This window comes from Rhipicephalus microplus, unplaced genomic scaffold (genome assembly GCF_043290135.1).
Source record: "Rhipicephalus microplus isolate Deutch F79 unplaced genomic scaffold, USDA_Rmic scaffold_27, whole genome shotgun sequence".
Taxonomy (NCBI): domain Eukaryota; kingdom Metazoa; phylum Arthropoda; class Arachnida; order Ixodida; family Ixodidae; genus Rhipicephalus; species Rhipicephalus microplus.
Window position 1 is genome coordinate 5,097,806 of NW_027464600.1, and position 20,767 is coordinate 5,118,572.

The 20,767-nt window shown below is 43.5% G+C and overlaps 1 protein-coding gene and 1 long non-coding RNA gene across 2 annotated transcripts; one reads left to right on the plus strand and one right to left on the minus strand.

The window, feature by feature from the left end:
* The first annotated feature begins 3,000 nt into the window (after positions 1-3,000).
* Positions 3,001-11,666, plus strand: LOC119169858 (uncharacterized). The gene is made up of 3 exons (XM_075884292.1): positions 3,001-8,196; positions 8,372-8,579; positions 9,737-11,666. Exons 1-3 carry the CDS (start codon positions 7,717-7,719, stop codon positions 10,123-10,125), a joined length of 1,077 nt encoding a protein of 358 aa, XP_075740407.1. The 5' UTR covers positions 3,001-7,716; the 3' UTR covers positions 10,126-11,666.
* Positions 11,566-18,607, minus strand: LOC142786663 (uncharacterized). The gene is made up of 2 exons (XR_012889103.1): positions 15,501-18,607; positions 11,566-13,712 (listed from the first exon to the last, which is right to left on the minus strand). It is a non-coding gene; the product is annotated as an uncharacterized LOC142786663 (long non-coding RNA).
* Between the last annotated feature and the right edge of the window lie 2,160 nt (positions 18,608-20,767).

A 20,767-nucleotide genomic window follows, 5' to 3' on the forward strand; every position in this document is an offset into this window, starting at 1 on the left:
CATACATTTCCTCATCCATTGACGTCGCTTAACACCAAATTTCGTATATGTGGAGCTAGCAAAACGGCCGCGAGCGCATCATGAAGGGCCCAATATACTCCAATGTAGTGTTGACGCACGCGCACGTTGGGCACAGCGACGCCATACGTTAGCAAAACGCGAGTTCGCAAAACGCGAGTTAGCAAAACGCCAGCACTCTATAGTCTGACGTCAGGCGCGACCAGTTTCCGTCGATGCGGCCCAACAGCAACCGGCACGAAACGCGACATGCTGCATTTCGCGCCGATGCGTTACTCAGACAACACTGCGTCTCCCTCTCTTCGAGAAGGATGATGATGAAAAACATTTATTATAAAAGAGAGAGGTACGGGGCCAAAGCATGACCCCGCTACAAGGTCGGCGTCCTTAGTCCGGTACACCGCATGACGAGGCCCCTACTCGCGCTCGTCTCACCAGAGCCCGTTGAGACTCTAGTGGTGAGCAGTTGAGGAGGGCAGTCTCCCATGCCTCTCGGGAAGGTGTAGGGGAAGGGGGTAGGTGGGGATTTTTCGGATATGCCCATACCATGTGGAAGATATCACACGTGTCCCCACAGTGTGGGCACCGCCCATCTGTGTTCGCATCGAAATGTTTTAGGATTGCAGGACAGAGTAGAGTACCTGTCTGCAGGCGCCTTAGAGTTCGCTCTTCCGCCTTACTCAGCGCCTTTGCAGGAGCCGTGTAAAGGCGGTGAGTGTCGCGATAATAGGTCAGAATTTCTTTGAACCGCAGCAGCGGTGTATTGGCCTCCGAGTCATAAGAGCCAAGGTGAGGAGCCCGGTGGGTAAGCGCTCGGGCGGCCGCGTCAGCGGCCTCATTACCTCGTAAGCTCTGATGGCCAGGAGCCCATACGATGCGTTTCGGGGCTGGATCAACGTGAGCCCGTTTTAGAATTTGGCTGGCTAGGGGGGATATCTCTCCTACCAAGTAATGAGCACATGCTTTCCGGGAGTCCGTGATGATAACTTTCGAGTTGGGGTTCGAGAAGGAGGGACACCGGATGCAGTTCAACGCGCATGTGTCATAGCAACGTAGCGCGGCGCGCGCCTGGGAGTATAGTGCAGGACCGGCACCTGGCGTGGCAACGCTGGCGTGTCGCGACAAAATGAACGCCGGCGAGCACGCGCACTGCTTCACGCTGAAATGTATTGGCGCCTTGACTGTGGCATGTAGTCATGTCCACACATGACGCGCATCTTATGATTATCATGTTTGCACCAGTCACATACCTTCGTCATCCATTGGCGTCACGTAATACTAAATTTGGCATATGTGAAGCTAGCGAAACCGCCGCGAGCGCATCATGAGCGTCGCATGTGGTCGTGTTGTAGCATGATACGCATGCCATGCTTATCATGTTTGCATCATAATCGCACCTTTGCCATCCATTCACGTCCTGTAATACCGCATTTCGTATAAGTGAAGCTAGCGAAACGGCCGCCAATGCATCATGATTATGGCATGCAGTCATGTTTTTACATCACACGCATCTCATGAATATCATGTTTGCACCAGTCACATACCTCCGTCATGCATTCACGTACTGTAATACCAAATTTGGTGTATGTGACGCTAGCGAAACGGCCGCGAGCGCATCATGAGCGAGGCATGTAGTCATGTTGTCACATTAGACAAATGTGATGATTATCATCTAAGGGTCTGTCGCTTGAGTTCGCCATGCAATCATGCCATACCATACGAGTTTTACAACATACCATGTGAACGAAACCCCCGAAAGAGCTGCAGGACCATGAAATATAAATAATCACATTCACGTCGTACATATCACGATTTTCATGTTTTGACTACTCAAATATATTCTTCATACAGTCATGTTATGCCATATCAAGTTTGGTATAGATACGATTACGGAAACGGCCAGGAGAACTAAAAGTCGTAGACGGGTAGATAGATAGATAGATAGATAGATAGATAGATAGATAGATAGATAGATAGATAGATAGATAGATAGATAGATAGATAGATACTCAACGTCGCCGAAGTTCGCTAAGAAATGCTTGGCATTTAAAAACTAAATTCGCACGTTTCATTATTATACGTATGGGGAAAGTTATTGTAAAACGAGTTATGCTGCATTGGAACTGCGCTGTCAAAAAAACAACTTCATTATGACCATTTTCACAAGCGGTATATATTTGTAATTGGTATCGTACGTATACCGCTGTTATTGGTGCCAGTGAAAGCAAGGTACTGGTGCCAATGTGTGGTGGTACCAATGTTATAGGTAGGATGCTAAAGGCCGTTTCACATGACACAAAAAGTAGCAATTTTCAGGCTGCGAATCCGCTCGCAGCGAAAAAAAGGGCGGTTCGCTCTCGCCGCAGCGGTCCGCGGCGAGCTTCCAACATGTTGGAAATTTTCGCTTTGATCGCAGCCGCAGGGGCGATTTTCGGTCGGGACCCGTCGAAACAGGGCTGATCCGACAAGGCCGTCGAAATAGAGTCGACGGGTTTTTTTTTATTTTTTTTTGTAATGGCCGATGCTGTGCATTTTAAAATAAATTCAGACTGGAAAGTGTTCTTCAATTACGAAACAAACAAGCCCTTCGTTACCGTTCACGATATTCATGATATCATAATGCACATATTATTACACTACATTCGTGTCTACCACAACGAGCGGTGGCAAGAACTCACCGCTCCAGTCGCAGAACGAAAATAGCGTACCGTTCGCTGACCATGTGAAACGATACCGTTATTAGCGACGGTTGCGAACAGAGCCATTGGAGCGAACGGAACGATTTTTTTTCGCTGCAGTCGCGGCACGTGAAACAGCCTTAAAACGGACCGCTTATAGCGCTACGCGCTGGCACTGTCGATATTGTGCTACGTTGCTGTAAGGGCGGTACCGGTATCGCTACCGGTGTTGTTGAAGTGGGTAATGGGGGTACCGTGGCTTTGTGGTTTGCTGTGTTTATGGGATGGAGATAGGAGAAAAAAAAGTGGATTGTCAGGGAGGCGAATTGTCTGAAATCATTTAGGGGCGAAGCTTTTTATAGCGACACCCATTCGTTCCTCGTAGCTGTTGTAGTGTGTAACAAGTATAACATTTGGACCTCCGAAGTGGTGCCGGTGAGATATGTTTTCTTTGCGTTGTTGAACAATAAAAGATAATGCTCAATGTACATGGCAATGACTACTAAGTGGGAATGAGAGCAGGAGCACTTGGCTTTTAGTTGACGTGCACGCTGCGATCCCCATTAGCAGCCATTGGCATGTACATTGAGCACTATCTGACAAGAAAGGGTTGCTACGTTATATTCGTTGGGTGTAACCTCCATAGCTTTAGAAAGGTTTAGCGAGCGTTGAGCCGCAGTGCCATGAATACAATGAACTAGTATATACCATAAACTCGAGTTGGTTTAAGGTGGGAAGTAGATACGAAGCGCAGGCCGTAAGAAAGTAAAAGCCAAATTCTCCTGTCTCTCATTTCCCATTAGCAGCCATTGGCATGTACATTGAGCACTATCTGAAAGGAAAAGGTTGCTACGTTATACTCGCTGGGCGTAACCTCCTTGGTTTTTGAAAGGTTTAGAGAGCGTTGGGCCGCAGTGCCTTGAATACAGTGAACTTGTATGTACCATGAAGTCGAGGTGGTTAAAGGTGGGAAGTAGACCCGAAGCGCAAGCCGTAAGAAATTGTGCGTGTGCCACCTCTAGTTTAGTCCTCGGAATGTCCGCTGCATGGCGGTGCTTCTTTATGGGGAACATATGATGAAAAAATGCAAGATGGTGGTGCTTGAAGTGTTGACTAGATGAACGAACGGACACACAGACAGATGCATGAATGGACGCATGAATGGACGCAGGTACGGACGCACGAACAGACGCACGCACGGACGGGTGGATGGACGCATGAATGGTCACACATACGGACGCATGGACGGACGGAAGCAAGAACGAATGGACGGACGAATGCTTCGCCCCACTCTCCATCATTCACTACGTGGATATGCTGCCAATTTTTTGTTTGCCGCCCTACGCGGGTGGAGAAACAATAGTTAGGGAAGCAAAATTTTATCACGAGAAGTGATGAAAAAAAAACAAGTGTGTGGTCGAAAAGGTCATTTGCTTTTAACCAATAATGATTTCGTGTTATGCGAAACCGCTTCAAATCATGCTTCTAAACTGTTCGCTTAGAGAAAGCAAGCGCTACACATACGAGTCATTGAGGTGCAAAAAACATTCCAAACTCTTTTATAGCCTCGCCTTTTTGCGTAAACCTAAACGACCTATCGTGGTCTTTTCGGACAACTGCGCCTAATGCTCGCTGCTCATTTTCGTGGCAAATCCGTGATGCCCCGCAACATTGAGAGAAGCAATTTCTGTTTCAGTGGCAAAGAAATTTGTCCGGCATGTCACAGCCGGTATTGACCCATTGGCGTACATTCAAGATTCAAAGTTTTGGGGGTAAAAAAAGTATTTTTGACGCCCGTGGATTCCCTCTAGGGGTAAAAGCCATTTGCTTGCTTCCTAGCCATCTTTTCCTTCCCTTAGATTTTTTCACTGCTGGCCCAGTTAAATACGCAGCCAACGTGATTGGACGGTATGTGCGTCTTCGACCGAACGAGAAAGGCAAGAGACTGACGACGTTCTTGTGCGCTGCAGCCGCCGGCGAGGCAATTAGCCGTGAGTTCTAATAGCGGAAGTCATCAGCCTCCTGCACTTCTAGGCACCTTTATGCCCTTACACTCACGAATCCTTCCGTCCCCATTTTCTTCCTGCGCTTTCAGCACTCCTGGCTTCATTTAGCGACGTTTCTTTTTCATTCCTGTCTTTTCCCACCTTGTGTATTGCCTTTTGACTCTTTCGCTACTATTGTGTGCATGCCTTCTCTCTGTCTCTCTTCTTTTAGGAATAAGCATTACCGATGGCAGTTTCTAACAACAGCATTTAAGTTTGATGCTGTTGCTCTCAACGCAGTAAAGTTTGGAGAGCGTCGGAAACGGGAAGGTGATAAAATAAGTTTGAAGATGAAGACGGAAGTGGTGGAAGATTACGTGACGATATTTGGAAGAAGCGTGAAAAAAATGAGGACAACGAAGGAACGCACAGAACAGGACTAGTGCTAGCCTTGATGTGTGTGTGCTCGTTCTCCTTGTTTTTTCGCACCGCTGAAAGGTAGTCGCGTGATTAACCGATATACTCGCCCAAACCCGCAAGCTGTCGGTAATTAAATGAGGTTTTGCCCAGTTGGATACTTTACACTGAAAGATAGGGGAAGACGAGATCAATATTGAGAAAGGAAGTATCCTAGGTAAAGGGTTCAAAGACTGTGACTTGTACACGCAAACATACAAACAGGATGCCCTGCTTTTGTTTGGGTTGTCTGTGTTTGTGTCTCCCAGTGGATCACCACGTTCAGTGCTTTTACCTTTGATCAGGCAAAATCTACATGCCCAATTGTCCACTCTAGCCTAACAGTGTCAATGGCGCGTGAAATATGCATCAAGGTTGACCTAAAAGCTCTTGCTCGCTGTGCCAATATTTCCCCATTATAGCACGTACTCTTGGTTACAGGTTTCTTCTCCTTTTAGTGTTTGTGAAGCAGTTGTAGAAGAGTACACAAATGATGTCGAAGATTCCGAGGAACTAGGTTTGAGTGACGAAAATAAATGAATATTGCAGGCGTGAAGGCAAGTCAGTTTTTACAAGACAGCGCAAATAGAAGATAATTGTCAGATGCCCCCTCATACCGCAGTCTGCATACGATAGATTCGAAAAGGGGGTTATTGCTTATGATGCTACAGGCGAAATTGCGACGACGTTACTGTCACTACTAAGATATTACTCGAGAATATGAACTACGTATTAATATGTTACTAGACAAGAAAAAGGAAATAATACACCTCAGTGCTTTACAAAGCTCGGTATAGCATTTTATTCCAGCTGCCACATTTGAAGTGTGTAGGGCATTTTCAGTCAAAAACGTTTATAGAATTTATCTTCGTTCACTCAGTGTCGATCATCTACATTTTGCTTGCACATGCTTCTATTTTCACGCGACGTGTCGCAATCACAAGAGCATAACAGCAATATGTTTACAGTATTTAACGTTCTTGTCAAAGCGTCGCACAAGATTAACGGAACATCGTGAAGAACACACAGGATAGGCAATAACTTGAAACTAAAAGCTTTAGTTTCTACTTAACGCCTGTCCTGTGTGTTCCTTGCAGTGTCGTGTTTTTCTCGCGCTGAATTTCGAGATGAATATATACTAACTCGCGCACTACTCTACGTGACAAAAGTATAGTTAGTATTGCTTGATGGATGCTCATTCTTCTTCCTGCCCAAAATTGTAGACTCAATAAAGCAATTTTTTATTATTTCTGTTGGTTCAGTACTTTCTCTTACGCCAATATTTCGTGTATTATCTAACGCAAAGAGGAACCTGGAAATGTCAGCAATAGTAACTTGAGATTTTGCGACCAGTAATGGTTTTTGTGTACTCCGACGTGCTCAGACTTGTTTTGTTGTTATCTCTCCGCTTCTCCTGAAAAAAAAAAAGAAGCTCAGTGATCATTCTTGCTTTGATTGGTTTGCGCGCATGAGACTTTACCGCGTAAACAGACCAACTCTATCCTGCACTCCTTCTGAGTTCCTGTTTTTTTATGAAAGCTCTTTAAGAGATTGTGATGTACTTCAAGAGTTATCTCGATTGTCTTTGCAAGAAGTACTCATCACCATTCGCAACAATGCATCTCTCTCTTGTAAACAATCAACAAGGTTAATGCTATACCACAGCGTTAGCTGTGAAAATTAGAACTGAAGGTTTTAGGAATAGCACCGCTAGGAATCATGCTAGAAAGGCAGAAGTTCAAGAGAAGATGAAAAATTGAGGAGTCGAAACGTTTTGGAAAACTAAGTGTCGTTGGAGCCAACGTGTCGGCAATTTGTCGAAACAATCCTAACCTTTTAAACGGCCACTAAGCAACCCCGTGGTTAGAAAATTTTTATAAAAAGAAATATGTGCACTTGTTCTTTCTGAACATGACGCTGCAGGAATTTTGATAATACGTGCTATATTAAGGAAATTACACGGGTCACACCAGCGGTTTCAGCTGGTTCTAAATTTTCGCGCGGCCTTGCCACCCTTCTCTCCCACAAGGAGGGAAAGGTGCAGCCCGTCATTGTGACTGGTTTAGACCAATAAACGAGCTGCGTGCGGCGTCAAGTAACTTATTAGGGAGTTTTAGTGCTGGGTACGCATTCCCTTGGGGCCTTGCGGGCTTGGGAGCGTGCGGCTTTGCGTGCCCAACGCATACCCAACCGGAATTCCTTTTAGTTGGCACCACGGTGGCACGCACGCAAACGCGAGCCGCACGAAAGTCACATGCGCTCGCAGCGCCATAACGTCTGGTCATGTAAGTATATTTTATATTATTTTTACGATTTAAAGTGTTAAATTTAACGTACATAGTGAAATGACGTGAAATACTTTCAAGAAATCATTTTTTATTATTCTGACAGCTTTCAACACCAAAGAAACTTTTTTTCGTATGTGCCGCAGTTGCGACTAAAGCCGGTGCCGCCGATGCCAAGCAATCCAGACGGCTGGTCGTAGCCCGACAAGCGCGACAACAGAACAACGTGTAAAAAACGGGGCAACGTACGCGAATAGGACTTGGTGATTGGCGTCGTCTGTTCTTCTGAGACTTATGCCACCGTTGCGTCGTCGACGTTGCAGCGTGCTCTGCGACCAGCTGCTCTACCTCGATCTTTCTTGGACAGAGATAGAAGATTTGTTCGTCGGCTACCGCGCGCCTGGACGAAGGGTTTGGAAATCAGCCGGTGGCCATATAGACATAAACAAAATCGACGAGCAGGCCTTCCGGAGGCAATTCCGCTTCTACAAGGAAGACCTGCAAGTTCTGACCGAGGCCCTGAAGATTCCAATAATTCGGAGCAGCCAAGGCGTCACCGTGTTCGGACAAGAAGCGCTTTTGATGGGGTTGCGCAGGCTCGCGTACCCCAATAGATGGTGGGACTTGGAGCCCCTTTTTGGCCGTCACTCGTCGGCGCTATCTAATATAGTCAGCCAATTATACGGCCACATCGATAGCACCTTCGGGCACCTGCTTGCGGATGTCAACAACCACAGCTGGCTGAGCTTGAATGATCTGGAGGAGTACTCCGAAGTAAGCACGTAATATTCATATTGTGTAATTTTAGTGCACGCACGTTCTAGCCCTGCTCTATAGTTCTTGATCTTTATGTAGGTTGTCAAGCTGTTCATTTTTTTTTAAATGCTGCGCGATTTTAGTGCTTCGGTCATATGCAAGATTTTCAGGCATGTTTTCCTTGTCTTCGCAGGCTGTGTACAACAGAGGTGCACCCCTGCGCTACTGCTGGGGCTTCGTGGACGGCACGGCGAGGCCCATTTGCCGCCCTACAGTCAACCAGCGGATATACTTTTCAGGCCACAAAAGGCAGCATTCTGTAAAGTATCAGTCGGTCATGTGTGCAAACGGAATTGTGTGCCAGCTTGATGGGCCATATGCAGGGCACAAGCATGATGCCGGTCAGTGTGCCTTCATTCACTATACTGTTTGCTTATAGTTACTAATACGAGTGTCACAGTGAATCCTGCTGATCACTGTGTTAGCATAATAAGCGCATAAAAATGGTTCATTGAGTCAGTACAAAAACTGTTGCAAGCGCAGTACAGTGATTTTGAGAAAGGTAGCTTGCAAGTGTTGTGTTTCTTAGGCTAGTTGGTTCGTACTTTTTATTAACCAAACACTATTATCACATAGTGCAAATCGACAAAAATCAGCATACCTGAAGAGGAGTTATGCAAGTGCTAAGTCCATTCTCATGTTTCCATTTTTTTTTCATCCAGTGCTAAGTGACGCGAGTGTTGAGGTCAATTGAAAGGTGTTTAGTGATTAACAAGTGTAACTAAAATGTCCTAAAGGCTAAATTTCCAATTGAAAGCTGTGACATTGAGTCGTGATACCCTAACCACATGTTTGATGCCCGATAAGTTTTTCCCAATGATACTTTGCTGAAAGCCTTTCCCAATATAGGCCAACACACTGAAGCATTACGGATGGTTCCACTACTTTGGCTTGCTGTCAGCCAGTATTCATCTCGTGTACACTTTTCGGATGAAATGCCTGGGCCACCTTTATTGGCTATCGTGACTAGACCTATAGTCTATAGCTGCTTGTACCTGGCAGTGCCTAATCTCTGCGTGATAATGCAAAGGCATTCCTTTCACATGTGCTATTAAAACTATTGACACAAAGTTAGCGCTATACCTTCCCGTACCTTAATTTCTGCTAAGTGTTCCGCGGCAACAAGTACTTGTTCGATTACATGCAGACCGAGATAGGTAACGTACAGCCCTGCTTTTAGGCTATAAGTCACAAGCACACTTTGGTAATCATGTGCTTTATTTGTTTAGACTTCCGTAATGGAACTGTCAAGTACAATCACCATAAAGTAGCCTAAAGTTTTGTTAGTGTCTGAAGCCTGGCTATCTCCAAGGCCCAAACAGACCTTTTTTTCTGTGTTTGTGCATGTGTGTGTGTATGTATGGAAGGAAGCCTCCTGCACCGCATAGGATAATCTAAAATGAATGTTTTGCAACAGATCACTCCAACATGACACTGAAAATGGCATGTTAAAAAAGAAATGCATTTCAAGAAACTTCTTTTTCTTCCTTTTTCACAGGCATCTTACGCCTAAGCGGACTGTACCAGAAGCTGGAAATGTTATCCCAGAGCTACTCATATGGGATATATGGTGACCCTGCATACCCACTGCGCCCTCTTCTCATGAGGCCTTATGCTGGAGCCACCCTCACACGACCGCAAGCCCTTTTCAATAGGCATATGAGCACTGTTCGCCAGGCGGTCGAGTGGGGATTTGGAAAGACTGTGGCAGAGTTCGCTTTTTTAGATTTCAAAAAGAACCAAAAACTCCTGCTACAAAACGTTGGCCAAATGTATCGTGTTGGCACTATACTCGCGAATTGCCACACGTGTCTGCACGGAAGTCAGACAGGAATGTTTTTTGGCCTTCGAGCTCCTGACCTGCAGGAATACTTGAGGTGCGACTAAGTGTGTAATTATGATTGATATGTAGAGTTTAACTTCCCAAAACCACCATACACCACTGTAGAAATTTTGACCGCAAAGGCTTTTTAATGTGCACCAACACTAGGTAGTACTAGTGCCTCTGAAATTCGTTCAAATAGGCAACCGTGCACTGCCATCATTGCTTCATTGTGGAAGACTGTTTAGCTTTTTTGTTGTGCTGTAGCTAGCAGCACTTTTCGTGTGTGCCACAGTCAGCATACAGTGGCCAGAAGTGAGACTGGTGGGGGGATTTTCTCAGTAGTGTGTGCTCATACATGCCACTATTAGATTGTGTGTATCGGAGTGCGTGTTCGACAGATGGTGTGTATATCACGTGCGACGAACTTGAGTACATGTGCTCTTTTGTGCAAAAAGTTTTCTCAACTTATTGAAAACGCTTTCATTCACTTTAGCAATCTGGTGATCTAAGAGTGCCGAATTTCCAACAGATGCACAGCTGTGCTTGTATTTGTTTGCCTTCATCGCATCCGCATGTTATATTTCTCTCATAAAAAGTGTCATCTTAAATTCTTTTCTATACACTGTTATACGGATTCGAGGAATTGGCAGCTTATTTAATCAAATATTTCTACTCCAAATACTAGTATTTCAAATTGTGGCTCATTTCACAGCACATTTTTGACAAACTGCCATTGTTTGGACCATAAAATGTACTTTGATTGTTGTTTGGTAAATAAATTTCATAATAATAAATATTTCCAAGATTTTTTTGACAATGCTCTGAACTCCAATTATTGCATGGCAAATTTGATAGCTGCTCCTAAGACACTGGTAGCTGCTGTAAACTAGCAGTGTGGGCGTTTGGGCTAGTTGGTATGACATGACGATAGGTACAACGCAAGAACAGGACAAAAAAGGTCTCTTTCGTGTCTCTTTGTCGTCGTTCTGTTCTCGCGTCATACCTATTGTCATGTAAACTAGCATGTTTTCCTGCTCCGAATACTTTTATTGCATGCTTCAAATTATGCTCCAAAAAGTAAGGTCACTTCCATCACTAACAAAGCAACTACATTTTAATGCTTTTAAATTAGGCTATTCACAAAACAGAAAAGCCTTTAAGTCTGTTAAAATTGAAAATTTGTATTAGTAACATCCCAAAAGCAACTGCAACATTGCATTTGCCCCTAACCTACCCCCACATGTGCAAGATCGAAGTGTTGAATGCAACGAATGTGTGAGCAGACCTAGTTGCAAGGAGCCCTCTAAAGCTGTTACTTTGCGCTTGTTGTGCAAATGACTGTAATGTCATCCCCAAGCGAGAAATTAAAAAGGAGTGCAGTGAAGGAGCAAAACTAGCAATATTAAGTCTACTGAGATAGCCTACTTTAATTTAATGATGACATTTGCCAGAGGGACAAGTAGAACCAAAAGGTTGAGTATGAGGGTTTTCACATTTGATACAGTTCAGTGAAATATTTATTTCTCCATTTGATATGTAGGCTCCTAATTACAATGTGGAATACTGCCTGGATCATGGCACTTCTTTTGCTAGTACAAACACAACAGCAACCACAATAGTGTTCCAAGAAAATTTTAGTGCAAGACAAGAACTAGCCATACGGGAAACTGGCATCATGAAAACAAATACATATACAAGAAGATCACGAGTGTACACTAATGTGGACCATAGTGAATCATTGTGCAAAAATAAAAAAAACAAGATTGCAAGTAAACAAGAATACATTAATTGATTTAACAATGAAGTGTATTATACTGATAAAAGCATAATTACATGAACAAGAATGTACAATAAAGGAAAATACAATTACAAGCATATAGCAGACATCACAGGAATCAATCACCATTGCTACCTTGTTCAACCCCCCTACAAATCCACTCGCTGTGACAATAGCAAAAAGATATCTACCTTCAAATGCAGATCCAATACTTTTTCCACTCATTCTTGCCAAAAACAATAAGAGAGTGGAACAGCTTAAGTGACGACTTGGTTGATATAACAAATAATAATTTTTTTTTCTATGCTGTGAAATTCTTCTTGCATTATGTATGTTCTGTGTGTATGAAAATGTACTTTGCGATGCATTATTATGTTCAGATAAATGTGGCGGTGGTTCTTTTTTATTTTTATTTTTTATGCATATTATGTATTTTGCTACGAATTCCTTTGTGCTGACTGCTTTTTGTTCCCCCCCTACGTAATGCCTATATGGCGATGTAGGTATTCTGTAAATAAATAAACAAAATCACTTTCTGCCTTTTAAAGCTACACCAATGTGTCAGATGCACATCCTCGCGTTCCCTATATGGTACGCTTTTGCTGTTATTTTTTGTGCTATCTTGTCCCTACTTATGCCTAAAACAAAACTTGCATATGCTTCACCAAATTTGTACGGCATATACTTGGAGTGTACCACAACAGGAAAAGAGAGAGTGATGCGAGACATCAGTGCAGCTTCGAAGGGTAGAAACTTATTACAGCGAAAGCTGCTATGAGATCACAAAGGCAGGAATGATGTCAGGAAAGGAATCGCAATAGTATGAGTAAGAAAGGAATTTCAAACAGCAATAAAATAAACTGTGACATAACGCAAATTGCTTAACAAGTGGGACGTCCAATGCTCCAACCCATACAAAATTTTGATCTCTTATCAACTGTGGCGCCTACCCACTTTGGTCGGGCATAATTTTTCGTCTTCAGCCGCTGCATAAAAAATTTGAACAAAAATTTTTGCAAGTATGCAGCGCTTCTCCAAAGAATGACGAAGGATGGCGAAAGAAATGCCGGTCTTGCTGAGTAATAGGCTGAGTAACCAAGCCTAAATTTAGATTTTCAGTACTACACTGCACTATTTAACCTACCAAAAAAATAATGCATTATGAATAAGTCTAATTCATTCAGAAAGTTCAATCTATTCTCTTTTTTTTCTTTGTGCATCAAAATTATCATATGCCGTTAAAACAACTCATCACTTTTTCTTTTACCCTGCATGGTCCTTAATTGGTCACTTACATTAACCGCTGGCTATTGAAGTACGCACTAGGGGAACAGGACATTGCAATCGCGGTCAACTTCTAAAGGAAAAGTTTTAGGGTCCGGAATTTTTTTTTTCCAACAATTTTTTCTGATACAATCGTGTCTATTACAATGCATAAGACTTACTAAGCATTTGTTCATATACATATATATATATATATATATATATATATAGAAATATTGGCTTAGGCTTTACAAGGCAACCGAATAATTATTTTTGGATGTTCTCAACGACAGACTTTACCAAGTCAATCAGGGCACCCTGCTGTCGGAGATAGAGTTCTTTCTTGTTCCCTTTCTCTTTGCTTGGCAAGCTGCTCTTCCTTTTTCTCCTCTTGGGTTTCTTCCCACTCCCTCTTTTTTTGGAGAAATACCTCTCTGTCCAAGGTGAGCCTGTCTCGTTCTAAAGTGATGCGGCGGTCCTCGACTGCAAGGCGTTCCCTTTCTAGGGCCAACCGCTCCTTTTCCATTTCTCTGTCCCTGCTCCAGGCCCCTTTCTCATGTTGCAGCCTTTTTTCGAAAAACTGCAAGTGGGGATCCTCACGCCTTTTTCCTGTAATTGCAAAATGTTAAGCATTATGGGATGTTTCCATGAGAAATAGAACATGCATGCTATTTCGCTACACTCATTCTCACTGTTGCTTTCATACGCTATCTAGGTAGGTATATGCAAGCTGTACGAAATCGGTTTTTTTTATTCACTGAATGTTTTGACCGCATGTTGTCATGTTGTCAACATGCTTGACCTGCCTGCAAGATGCATAATGCTTGCACTGGCTAGTAAAATAGGTTAGAGCAAGTGTAGACTGCTTAAATGTTGTAACAGAAGTAAGACCTCTTCGTTTCTAGACTTTACCAGGAAGTTGGGATCACATGCATGTAGAGGCAATCTAAGCTGTCAATATACAGAGGTAGAAGTTCCCAGACCAAAGACAGCCGAGGGAGCTTTTAAGCACCTCTAATTTAGCACCCAGAAAGGCTCTAAATTAACATGAGAAGTAGAGTCATCATGTTTTAATCCTTGCGCAAAGTCAAAGGGACTGGGATGAGTGATTAGGTCCTGGTGAAAATGTGAAGGCCATGAATTATAGTGAAAATCAAGTTTTTTTTTTCACAACTTTAGTAGGTTTACATTCTGAAACTGCCTTCCATAGTTTAATACTAAAATATTGTCCAATGTCAGAAAAAAGCCTAGACGCTTCACTTTGCCATCGTTCAGTTTCTTACACATAATCTGATGCTTTTATGCATACCGTAATTAGTGCTGACAGTTTGAGTGTGCACATTGTGACAAAGGAGATGTCAGGCCTTTAATACGCCTTGAAGATGTGATTGATTGATGTGCGGGGTCTCAAAGCCATCATGTGGTTATGAGATATGCCGTAGTGCAGGGCTCCAGAAATTTTGACCACCTGGGGTTATTTAACGTGCACCCAAATCTGAGCACACGGGCATACAACATTTTCGCCTCTATCGCTTTCAAGATGTGGGTGAACAATACATAGATGAGTCCCTACAAGCAATGATCATGAAGAAAAGATAAACCCTGTGATCATGATTGTGAACAGGTAAAGAAGGTATATGCTCACAATATCATAATCCATTTCCGCTCTATTCCACGCTGCTTACGAGATAATAAAAGGAGAATGCCCTAAGGAAAGAAAAAAAAAGAAAAGAAAGGACACGACTTTGCTAGATGGGCTGAAGTAACGCATTGACGATGTGTTAGTAGAAGCAGTATCACACAGGTCACTGTAATAGGTTGGTTACAGATAAAATAGAGCATTTATACGTTTCATTTAGATGCGCTCTTTGTATATGCAGTAATGAATATTTAAGAATCAACTCAAAATGTCGGAGTAATGAATATAGCTATTAGTTTATCCACATTGAAACGTCTGGCTAGTTGCATTTTGTTTGTCAAATACAAACTTACATTGGTGATTTTTGTGTCACAAATTAGTCATGCTTTGCCAGAAGCTGGTGGATGGGCAAGGCCGTCTTACAATGTTCAAACAGTAGTAAACTGAAACGTACGATTTTTGAGGCATATGCCAGGTGGTGTACGCATATACCCCTTTGCAATAGTGGGCAAAAGGCCACTAGTGGGGCCTTGTGTGGGGCCTGGCGAAGAGCCAGAGGTAGGGCCAGAGGAAGAGGCAGGGGAAGAACCACGGGTGGGATCAAGGATGGGGCTAGGATGGCGGGTAGAGGTGGGGTCAAGGGTGGTGTTCAGGGTAGGGCGTGGACTTGGCTCATGGAGGATGCCTGGTGAAGGGCTGGGTGAGATGTACTGAACCAGCCCGCTGCTGGATGCAGCCGTCTTCCCTGTTGTACTCACCGAGGTGCTGGCGGGTAGTTGTGGAACTGATGCCAGCACCTCGCAGTCATCACAGGTAGCTGAAGCTTGGGCCTCCCCCAGGTCATAGATGTTTGTGGACCCTGATAAAGAGTAAATGTTGTAGCGCATAGTTTATTTAGCTTATCAGAGACATCAAGGTAATCCAGTGATACCAGCAATTTGAGGAAATGTACAATTTTATATGGTTTTACTAGTGGTTGGTACAGACTTCAACAACTCAGGGGTATTGAAGGACTCTGAAGGTCCTACGTAATATTTTTGAAGAAGCAGTCAGGGTATCTACCATTTTGATTTTTTTTTTCAAATTCCCTGACTTTTCCCAGGTTTTCCAAGATAATTAAAAGTGAATTCCTCGACAACATTTGCTTGGAAAACTGTGCACAGGAAACAAACCCTCGAGTGAAAAAAAAAGCGAAATCAGACGCTCATATAGAATAAGTGAACATATTGCACGCCCTCAGAATATTCTGAGCGTGTACGGTAAATATGAAAACGTACATCTGGCCAAATAAAACGTGAGCTAGGCAGTGAGCAACTTTTCAGTTTGATGTTTGGAAGAACCAGGAAGCAAACCTTTTCTGTTTCGTTATAAAGTCAGTAATACTGAGCAATAAATGTTCTTTCGTTCTGCCTGCTACATTCCGATACTTCACTAACCTTAATGATGTCACAGTATAAGTCATGACACTTAACAATTTCTATTTGTTGTCTTGATATTCATTTCATTGCTAAACTAAGAAAACATTTAATCAAAGTACTGATTTTTAAGTAAGGAGCAAGATACTTACACATGTTGTCTTCATCATGCGAAGACAGTACGTCCTCATCCACAGACATCCACTCCCTTCCAGTTACTTCGAACTCCGAGGCGCCTAGGTCTCGGATTGCTGCAGCTATTTTTTTGTCTGTAGGTGGGCGCTCCAATTTTTCTTGCTCCTGCTTCAGCTGCTGTTTTGCTGCAGCTGCAACTTTTCTTACGGCACTACCTTTTAAGCAGTACCCACTGTTCTGTGCCAAGTGGTATACCTCTGCCAGCAGCCTCTCTTTTTCATTATAATCTTCTTCTGTTCCAGATCTAAGGGAGATTAATTAGCAATAATATTAATATCCCATAACAATTACAAACAGTACTCGCTAATGTTAAGGACAGAAGAAACGCTGACTGCCAGCAAGTTTGTGCACTTTGGAAGTTTAACAAACCACATTTCTCTCAACTGTTTGACATGTCTGGGCAACCCATTTAATGTTGTCAATTGTTTCAATGCATGCACACCACATGTTTATTCTCTAAGCCGCTGTATGATGCCAATAGTAAATAGCCTCCTCGAACATGCATATTGTTGGAACGGTAGAGTGAAGCATATGAGCAACTCTCAAACACTTAGGCATTCGTTCAGATCGACTTTTCGCGTAAAGTTGCCAGGAACAGGTCATTCCTAACTGAATGCGTTCAAGAGCAGGCAAAATTTGGACCGGTGGCCTAAGAATCACGTTTCGCGATTGACTATATTATTTTTCACTTGTTGCGCTGCCTATAGTAGGAAACGTTTTAGATTTATTAGGGCTATTCCTAGGCACTAGCTTTCTTCCTGACCAGATTCTGCTTTTGCATATTGCATATCATAGTGATCCACACGAGCACAGCTCAGCGCAGTTAGGCCTTCAGCAGCGCAAGTGCTGCGGCAGCAGAAAAGATTGAAAATGACGTAGCACGTAAGTACACATAGGTTATTAGAGAGGGGAAGCGATCAGAACACTTACCTTCTTAGATTTTCTCTGTCGCGCGCGGCGAACTGCGCGAGCAACAAATCGAGGCGGTCCCGAAGGCTCCGGGCAAGAACATTCCTCCGCAACACCGCCGATAAGTTGCGAGCGACGGCGGTCCATCTCGAACTATCTTCAAATGGGTCCACGGCCAGCACCTCCCGTAAAAGAAAAATGTCCACCTTCGGCGTAAAGTAAATCCTTGCGCTGCGCTTCTTCGCCGGAGGCGGAATCTGGGAAGACGGCTGATCCATCCTGTGCGAGATTTGGCGCCTTTGTGCTTGCAAGTCGAAGTGGTGGCTCTGGCCAGCCTCGACTTGGCTTATCTCCACTTATCTCCGCTAGGAGGCCAGTGGCGGCAGCGTTGTTTATGGGCGCACAGACGCATCGCCCCATCGCCCCAGCGATCTTGCGACGCATCTGTTTGGGGCTTCGCGCATGCGCAATACCGCCACCCCATCGTCCTGCGCACGCAAGCCGCCTGCGTACCCAGCACTAAAACTCCCTTATTGGCGACTTTGCGTCCCTGCGCAATGTCGCTTTGCGTCCCTGCGCAAAGCTGCTTTGGGGGGGGGGGCGTAAAAAAAGTTGGAGCCTGCTGACTGGCCTTGTATAGAATGAAACTAGATAGATCGTAGAAACGTCGATTTCAGCGACTGTGTGTGTTCGGTAGCAACGCGTTAGTCGGCGACTACGGTTTAATTTTTCATCACCTGCGTTTTCTTAACACACGCTCTATACCCGACTTCTTTGCTATGACACTTCCGGCGGAATTCAGCCGATTCTTTTGGAATTGGACCCACGACATGGAGCACAGCAACACAGTTCCACACTTACTAATCTCAAAACTATCAGATCGGTCGGGGCACGACCTTGTAATAATAACCTACTTTCTCACAGAAACAGGATGAATATGTTCAAAAGGAATGTCAGAACCACAGTATGATAAACTTATGTTACTCTCGTAGACATTATACTGGTTAGTCGATTTAAAAGACAGTTTATAATTCTTAAACATATTCTGCCCTACTAGACGAGGACGTAAGAGAGATCACACAACAGAGAGATAACTTCAGCAGTTTTGTTTCAGAATAATATCAACCTATTGCTTACGCATTCAAGTTTAGATTACAAAAAATACAAAAAGAGAGACATTTCAGAATTCTTCCCTCGAGAAACAATTCACAACAGCCATTTTTAATCTTGACTAAAGCTGAACCAAAGGCGAAAAGGCTTCTGAAAAAAATGCTTTTGTCATTTTTCGTCAAAATCGATTTGAGGAGACGCCCCAGCCGGCAAAAAGAGAGCTAGTTGAATAAAGAGGGGGGGGGGGGACGACGACTCACTTTCGGTGGATATAGGAGCGGAGCTCGGAAGTGCCAATTTCCCACATCATCTTTTTTTCAGGAGGAGCGGATGAAATATATATGAGCTTCAAGTGTGAACTTCTCCACAGAACCATATAAAACAGAGCAACACATCGCCGAGTGAAAATGGAAAACGATCATTATCTTTTCTCACTCGTATATCAGAACTGCACTGTACGAAACGAACGTTATTTGACATGTCGGATATCCTAACTAGAGGCCCGGAAAGAACAAAGATAGAGCAGATTCAAATAGAGTGACTTGAATGGCTGTCTTGGATGGTTTTTCGTAAATGATGAATCAAGCTGGTGTTACCTGTTTCATCTTTAGTATTGTATGCGTGTATAACTGTGTGGTTGCAATATGGTAAAGCCTCTCCACCTGCTGATTTGCTTTTGAGCAGCACGTATGCCAATTTCTTGTTTCTTTCCTCATATGATTCAGGTTATATGTGCGTTATTTTGTGAGAAATCAAAAAAAGAACTGCCTTGCCAAGTGTGGATCTTCTAGTGCAAACACTGGTTGCAGAAATTTTGTTTCTGCGGCATCTTAATAGCCTTGTCTGGCGTTACAAATGAAAGTGATGCCACTCTGAAGAAAATAAAATATGTATTTTATTTATTTTTTATTTATTTAGAAACACTGTCAACCCTCTACTGAAGGTCATTACAGGAAAGTTACGACACACTGTACAAAAAAATTGGGGATATAACTACATCTCCCAAAGATAAACCAGGTATACATATATACAAATCCATGAAAGCTCTGCATTCCAAACGAAAAACGAAAAACACACAGACCCTGATTCGCAATGCAACGAATAACAATCGTAATAATATTTACAATAAATCACATAATTGTAAATAAAGTAAATGCACAAATTCATTAACATCACCCGCATTGACTATGTTACTTGGTAACCCATTCCAATCTTCAATGACATCGGGGAAGAAAGTATGACGGTACGCCTTCGTTCGTGCAAAATAAGGTTGTAGTACTCGTGTATGGTTTGCCCTCTCGCTTCGTTTGCCAGGTTGTTCTTTGTAGTCATTTCTGTTAATTTTAAACTCACCTTCTAATAATTGAAAAGGAATCTTTATTCTATTTTTGCGTCTGCGCTTGTTGAGCGTCTCCAGATTACATAACTGTAGCATTTCTGTGACTGAATCGTTCTGCTTATATCTCGAGCACATAAAGCGAGCTGCAAGCCGTTGTATGCGTTCAAGTTTATTTACAAGTACTTTTTGGTGGGGAATCCAGACAATACTGGCATATTCCAGTATCGGCCGTATGGAAGAAGAGGTATCACGCCCCACTTTGTTAGACGTAGTCGTCAAATCAACATCACCCAGATGTGTAGTGGTGCAGTCAATATGTGTTGAATGAGAGCACATGCCTTGCGTGAGCCGTTTTTTATTTTCCCGCGCAGAATGAAGGACTCTGCAGCTGCAGAAAAAGTTTAGGTCTAACACAATGAGAATAATGAAACTGATCACTGCATATGCGCAATCGCATCCCAATCATGGTGTAGTGCGCTTTGGGGGTGGGAAATAGGGGAGGGCTGCGAGTGGGTATGTGGGCAGTTGAGTGTGTTTGCAATTGGGTTTACGTGAAACACGCTGCGAAAAAGCAATACTCCAAAAAAAAAAAGCAGCCCGTATTTGCTTGCTTGTGAAATGTTCGTTAGAACAAGAGCACAACGCAAACGACAAACATTCGTCCTGAGGAGGTGTCGTGTACATTCTAGAGCAAAATATAAAAAGGAGGCGGGAGGAGCTTCGGTGAAAATTTGCTCAGCCTAACTGATGGCCCGTGCAAATACGGCGGGGGTTTCTTCGAATGAGTAAATAGGGGGCGCTTTATGGAACATTAGGCTTACGCACCCTGCCTTGCTTCAATCCTGTGGTGAACGCGCTTTCGTCAGTGTTGTTGAACACTTCCGAAAATTACGGAATGCACTGAGAATTTCTACTTACCAGAATCGCAGAATATACTGACAACCTCGTGAATTTGTCAACGCATGCACTGCGAAAGAGCCGACGTACTTGAACATCGTATGTAAACAGTTGAGGCAGTGTCTGCAGTGGTGGATTGTCATGTGTACCAGCATTACGA